The sequence below is a fragment of the Galeopterus variegatus genome, unplaced genomic scaffold, assembly GCF_000696425.1.
Source record: "Galeopterus variegatus unplaced genomic scaffold, G_variegatus-3.0.2 Scaffold4088, whole genome shotgun sequence".
Lineage (NCBI taxonomy): Eukaryota > Metazoa > Chordata > Mammalia > Dermoptera > Cynocephalidae > Galeopterus > Galeopterus variegatus.
The window spans coordinates 23,887-31,136 of record NW_007730199.1 but is presented as its reverse complement, the minus strand read 5'-3'; the positions used below and the strand labels follow the sequence as shown (position 1 = coordinate 31,136).

General features: G+C 48.5%; 1 protein-coding gene across 1 annotated transcript in view; it reads right to left on the bottom strand.

Annotated features, from left to right (window-relative positions):
- The window catches only part of AMPD3 (adenosine monophosphate deaminase 3), a 47,010-nt gene extending 42,078 nt beyond the window's left edge, over window positions 1-4,932 (bottom strand). Inside the window, exon 1 of the mRNA XM_008586717.1 lies at window positions 4,854-4,932. Within this exon, the coding sequence (XP_008584939.1) occupies window positions 4,854-4,875 (22 nt within the window). The 5' untranslated portion in view covers window positions 4,876-4,932. The remainder of the gene's footprint in view (window positions 1-4,853) is intronic.
- Between the last annotated feature and the right edge of the window lie 2,318 nt (window positions 4,933-7,250).

Sequence of the window (7,250 nt, the reverse complement as noted above, 5' to 3'; positions counted from 1 at the left end):
CAAAGCACCCCTCCTGACGGCACCCCAGGACTGGCAGACAGAGCTCTGAGCCCAGTTGCCAATATAAGATCCGCCTCCCCTCCTCATCTGAAACAGGGAGGACCATGAACTGCTTCTGCCTTTCCCAGGAAAGGACAGAGACTCAGGGAGAGGGGACTGCCTCAGCATAGGGGCAGGCTAGGGTGAAAAGCTGGCGGCCCTGTCCCACTCCTTCCTTTCTTCCCTGAAAGGAGACACACATCACAAGTGACTAGGCAGCCTGACAATCTCTGCCAGATCTCCCCCCAACACACACAGAAAAGAAGGATGGCCCGCCCCGCTCCCCCACCCAGATGAGCCCCTGTGTACCCTCCTTCTTACTGCCACTCACGGCTCCCGCGTGGGCCTCCAGCTCTGAGCAGCCTCCTGAGCGCAAGCTGGACTCTGCTTTTCTCCCTGGGGATGGTGGAGCCCACCTCACCCCAAGTGACCCACAGAAGCAGTCGTCCACCACCAAGCAGGGCAGATTCCAACAGCAGCCCAGGGTGCGCAGCTCCGTTTTTCATCTGCCCTTTAGGAAAGTGGGAAGGCTCAGAACAGAAACATGGCCTACCAGTGACTTAGATATATTGTGTGGGTCTGGGAAATCACCATGAGCAAAATGGCTATTTCTGTGGTGCTGTTGAAATCCTGGGGAGAAGAGCCCAGAAAGGATGGGTCAGTTGTTTACCGGGAGGCTAGCTATAGCCCTGACTTGGGCCTGAGTCACCTCCTCATGTCCAATCGTGAGGTTGTGCCTTATTGAGCCCACATCATAATTCCTGTGAGCACAGAGCAGGATTACAGGGTTGACACATGATCTTTGGGCTACTGCTGGGCTTTAGCTACCCAAAGATTACGGCCCACCTGTCCTCACAGCTGTTTCATGAACAGTGCAAACAGCAGGCTACAAGCAACCTAGAGGAAGGGTAATATTTATTCATTAAATAATTAAACAGATTTACAGCATGAGAAAAAAAAAATCAAGCCCTTAGTACTGTTCTGCCAGAAGGGAGGAGGAGTAAATGATTCCTTCTGCTGGGGTTTCGAGGAAGGGAGAGGTTGGGTGGGGGATAAATGGGAGCATCCTAGCCTATGGATCCGAGTCCAACACATTCAGGGAATTCTATTCTGCACCTTTAACCAGATTCTGAATAGCCTTAGTCTGAACAAGCATTTCCCAAAGTACAGTCTGTAGAACACAAAAGGTCAGAAGGCTTGGAAAATACTGCATACCGTAGTCCCTTATGGGAATTCATGCAAAATTTCTACTAGAAGATTCAACACCTGCAGTAAAGAAAACTGCTTAACTTTGTTTAACCCAACTCACTTATTTGACTGTCCCACCATTGCTGTTCATAGAATAAAACACCTATTAATATTCCGTGACACGGGCTTTGGAAAATGCCTTCCACTTTGTTTTCCAACCTAGAAAAAGCTACCTTTCTGGAGCCCAGCTCCGCGTGTGAGACTCACTCTATCAGGTGCAGGCAGAGATGGGCTATAGCCCTACTAAGATGACACAAATTGGAACAATGGCCAAGGGTCCTGCTGGAGCCAAAGGGATGAAAGACCCTCCAGAACATGGGCGGTTTAGTAAAAAAAACTGCAGCTTTGTCTAAGGAGGGCAAGCCCTGCTCAGGACCTCACAATTCTACCTTGAGCCTAACATGTTGCTGCTCCTTGTGGCCTAGATGTCTCCTCGGGTTGAAAAGCACTGACCCCAAGCTCAAAGCCTTATTTCCCTTTTGAATGGACATCAAGACAATCTATGATAACCAGACCCAGAGCCTGCATCTCCTGCTCAAGATACCAGACTGCATTCACTTTTATCACTTAAGTGCCCCTTAGGAGCCCTAAAAGACAGGAAAGGCTGGAATTAAAGTATGTCTCATCAAGAAAGATACCACTCTCCTCCCTGAAAGCAAGGCATGAGCTTGCCCACGGGGGTCCGTTTTCCTTCTCACTTCTGAGGTATGTGTGACTCACACAAGGAGTTGGGCAAGGGGGCTTCACCTGCTAAATATCAGCTTCACGACAGATTCTACCTGTCTCATTCACCACTGTACTCCCATGCCTGGAATACAGTAGGCACTCAATAAATAGTTGTTAAATGAAAAATGTATGAAGCAATGAAGAAGTGAATGAGCTAAGTAGATGAATCCACCTATGGCAGTCTCTAGAGTCAGTACAGTGTATGATTAATAAGTGTAGAGGATTCATAAAACAAATGTACTTCATAGGGCCTGGTTTTCCAAAGCCTTGCAGTTTCAAATATTGACCTTGCAAAGGACAGGGAACTTTCTCCAGGCTACTGAGTCTCTGTTGCAAGATAAGAATTGTAACACAGCAAGGTTGCTGGCTAAAAGACAGACAAGGTACTAATTGATATGTAAAGTTACTAAAAAGCTGTGGAGGGAAAAGGAATGTTGGCTAAATCAAGCCTTTGTTAGTGGATCACTTAATTGCCTAACAGAATGTCATCTGACTTGTTTTTACCAAATGTTACCATCTTCTATTGTAAAACTTGTTAATCTGTACTTAGCAAAACCCTACCTATGTCTCTTCCTATAACTTCTTGGTCTAGAGAATAAATGCAGGAAGAGAACCCCAATTCATGGTTAATTTCCCAAATGGAAGAAATGCCTCACACTTGAGGAAGTTCTGGGATATTAACCCCTTTCTGGGGCTTTTCACTGCTCAAAAGAGATGGGCTTTGAGTAACCTTTGGCAGCTCTGTCACCCAAGGGAGAAGGGGTGACAAATCTGTGGGAGGCAAAGCAACAAATAATATGGGCTCAAGTCAGACTATTGGGTTTGAATCCTGTTCTACCATTTAGATCCATGACCTTGGGCAAGTTACTAAACTTTTCTGTGGGCATTGTATTCCCTGTAAAATGGGGATAATAGAATAATAAAAGTAACGCCAAGGTCCAGAGTTCAATCCCTGCATCTCTGTACTGGCCAGCTGCCAAAAAACAAAAACAAAAAAGTACGGACCTCATGGGCTACCAGGACAAACTAGTTAGCATATGTAAAGTGCTTACACTAGTACCTGGCACAGAGCATCTGCTTTATAAGTATTATGTGTCAACATCATTGTCATCAACACTATGATATCACATGCAAAAGGAAGTCCAGCTGGGAAAATAAACATGAAGTTTCATCTAGACACTGAATTATTTTATTCAATAGTATTTAGTGAGCACCATTGTGTGCCTGCCACTCTCCCAAGTTCCTACATGGGTCGAGGAAGAGGGAAACCATGTTTAAATGTGAAGCCAGATCAAAAGGAAGAATAGCCTTCTCTGCTATGAATGATACTTCTTTGTGACTGCATGTAGCCAGGACTCCAGCTGTGAGCCCATCCTCCCACGCCTTAGTCAGTTTCTTATAAATCAAAAGACCAAAGCCATTGTCTTTTGTCTTAGATAAGCATACAACAGGGAAGAAATAAGAGATTGATATACTTGGCAGAAGAACCAGGAAGACCAATGAGCAGCTTTAGTGGAGAAAAGGTATCTCCCTGTTCAACCCTAAGGCTATGTCTTATCTGCTTATGACATTTTCAAGATCTGGGATTTATTATGAGGCCATTTGTAGAGTGATCCAGCAAGTGTAGGGGCAAGAAAAACGAGCTTCATCTCTCAAAGAACTTCTTAACCCAGCTGAGAGCCACTCGCCCCTTACCCAGGACCTTAGAAGGATAGAGGCTGGGCTAAGGATTGGGGCTGAGAGGTGAAAAAGTCTCTCAGCAACCCACCCACTCAAGCGCCATTATTCCTAGGGAGAGAAGCTCCAGATCATCATCTTCAGAGCAAACCAGGCCCCTCAGAGTTGCAGCCACACCCCTCAGAGCTGAGGCCAGACCTCCTACTCCAGACCTGCTGCCAACACTCCAAGAGGTGGGAGCTGACCCAGGCTCTGTCTGCCTGGCTCAATGGTTCCACCACCACTCAGCGTTAATGCTTTGCAGCCAGGGAAGGAATTTCTCCTCCAAGGGTTCCAACTGCAGCCAGCATTCCCATGAAGATGGACAAGTGCTGGTCACCACATCCAGGGGGACAGCCGACAAGGTCTCAGGCCATGCTGAAGTCCCTCCTAGTGCTGCCAGCTTTCACCCAGCTCCTTTGCTAATTTGTCATCACCAAGCTTCCAGTCACATACTCCTACAGTTTGGGGAAATGACACTCTAGTTAGCCAGCCTCCCCTACTCTGGGGCCTCTCAACACTCACCCCAAGGGCCTCTGCCAGCCTAGATGAACCATTAGCAGCTCCGCTGGCAAAGCAGCTACAGAAGTTCAAGGGCAGAAAGCAGTCTCCAGAGCACAAGGCAGTACACCCACCTCCCCTGCTGGAGGACAGCCAAAGAGCCGATGATGAAGGCCTCAAGCGATGATGAAGGCCTCAAGCACTCCCATCAACCCCATTATCCTGTCCATCCCCCTGCCTCCAGGTAGAAGTCCACCTCAGCTGTCTACATCCAACCGGTCCTCAAGCACCTAGAAACTTCTCCAGGCGCTTAAGAGGCGGCAAGTCTCAGGTCCCTTAATTTCTCTAAACCTTGCAAATCCAATCTAGGCCGCCAGGGAACCGGGATGCTGCCGGCTTACCTGGGGCCGCTGGAGCCCAGGCCACCTCAGGGCCAGGGGCAGGGGCACAGGCAAGGGCAGGGCTGGGCCGGGGACGAGCCCGTGATCGGCGCCGCCTCCTCTGTGAGCCAGGAAGCCGGGAGCCGAGGCTCAGACCCCGGAGCGCTGCCGACTCCCGCCCTGGGCCTCGGGGTCCGCGGGGCGCGGGCCCAAGGTCAGCCGTGCAGCATCGCGCGCACTCACCAGGTTCGGAGGACAGGGCCATGCCGTGGGCCCGAAGGGGGCGGCCGCAGGGCTGGAGCTCAGGTGTAGCGCTGGACAGGGCGCACAGCAAGCGCCGCCGAGTGGNCGGACCCCGCCTTCGCTGCCACCCGCCGGGCTCCGACCCCGCTGCCCTGGGCGTTCGGACTGGCCCGAGCTCCTCCCCTACCCGCCAGGACTTTTCCCAGAGCGAGATGGGGTGGTGGGGGGTGGGGGTCTCGGCCCCACACAGGTGACTTACTCCCTGCAGCTGCAGCGACCCGCAAGCACGGGTTTTCTCCCAGGTGTCCGTCTGGTCACTTTCAGCACCTTCTCGCCCCGCCCAACACTCACACGAGCGCGCGCGCACACACTCCTTCCTCTCCAACCCTCTGCTCTCTGGCCTGTCCACTCGCTCCTCAAAGTCCGAGATGACCTCCCCGTTGCCAGAGCCAGTGGGTGCCTTGCCGCTTTCAGTACTCACCTCTCCACGGCATCTGAGCCCGCTGCCCACGCCTACCTTCCTGGAAGACTTGCAATGCACTGTTTCCAGAGTTGGCACCTGCCACCCTCTCTCTCCTCTCTCTCTGAATTTTCCACATACCTGGGTGCCTGTAGCTTCCTGGCCTCCGGGGCCTGGCTTCCACAGTGGTTCTTCCCTGGGTCCCACCGTGCCAGCCTCCTCTCTCTCCGCTGGGCCACTCTGCGGATCTCAGCCACTCCCATGGTTTTAACAACCTCCGCCTGCTAATGACTCTTGAACCCCATCTCCAGCTGGAATGCTCCAGTGCTGCAGATGGTGTCTCTAACTTCCTGGGGAGCATCTCCACTAGAGGTTCCTAGACCCAAAGAAAGGCTTCCAGACTCAAACTCCTAATTGCCTTCCAGGACCATGCCAGAACCTGCTCCTGTTTTCCAATTTCCAATGAATGATACCACCACAAACCCACTCCCCAGGCTACATTTGGGAGCCATCCTTGACTCAGTCTCCCTTTCACGTCTCACACCAAATTAGTCACCAAGGGGAGAAAAGAAATGATTCAATAGTGTGCACCCACTATGTGTCCTCACTGTGCCAACTGCTTTCACATAATTGTCTCATTTACGCACCTAGTTTTATGCCTTCTACCTCATAGCCTGAGATTTGCAATTTATTTATTTATAAATGATATGTAAGAGACCATATGAATATATTATATAGTAAGGCACACTAAGATACGTTAAAGGATGTGGTAAAGACGAAACAATAATTTTAAATTACTTAATTTTTAATGAATGGTATGATATACCTTTTCCCTTTCACTTTAATGTTATAGCAATAATCTCTTTAGTGAGAGAAACATAATTAAAAATGATTTTTAATAAATCTTAGTTTAATATTTTATGAAACCAGAAAGTATGCTTCTAAATTCAGTTAATGTCAAGACTTGGTCCTAGTGGCTATTATTGTTTTTTTTGTTTGTTTGTTTTTCCTTTTTGTCTTTTTTTACTGACCGGTAACAGGATCGCAACCCTCGGTGTTGCGCCCGCACCGCGCTCAGCCAGTGAGCGACCGGTCTCCACATGGGATCCGAACCCTTGGCGGGAGCGTCGCCGCATTCCCAAGCAGCACACTCTCCAGTGCGCCACCGGGCCGGCCCTGTTTTTTAAATATATATATTCACAAGGACAAATAGACCCAATAGAAGAACTCTATCTTTGACTGCACTTACTAAATTATAATTCTTGCTGTTTAAATCCCATCTACCAATTTTACAAATGTGAAATTCCACAGGAAAATTCTTCATCGTCCATGAAGGCAACATTCTCAATGATGTTTTCATTAGCTGTTTTTGCAAATATTTTTTAACAAATGTTAGTTTTAAAACCCTTGAAACTCTGCATTTGGAAGATTGTAAAATGGGTTTAAAACTGTGCTTGTAAACTGTGGAGATGGTGACCATGAGAGTGTGGGCCACACTGAGACACTTCACTTTGGCATGAAAACCGCACAATAATAGAACCATTTCCAAACCTTAATTTTCAAAGTGCTTTCCCCACAGCGTGATTCTTTTATTTATTTTTTTTTTTAAGATGACCGGTAAGGGTAAACCCTTGCCTAGGTGTTGTCAGCACCATGCTCTCCCAAGTAAGTTAACCGGCCATCTCTAGGATCCGAACCTGTGGCCTTGGTGTTATTGGCACCGCACTCTCCCAAGTGAGCCATGGACCAGCCCTAACATGATTCTTTTAAAGCACAGCTATTTTCTCAGATCGTTACTAAAATATCACCTTCACCTGAAAGAACACAGTGTGTGTTTCTTTCTTCTATGTAAGGCACTTGTGACAATTACAAGCCAACATATCAGAGGTCAGAAAATTTGGAGCCCTCTGACTAGGATACAAATAATTCGCAAAACC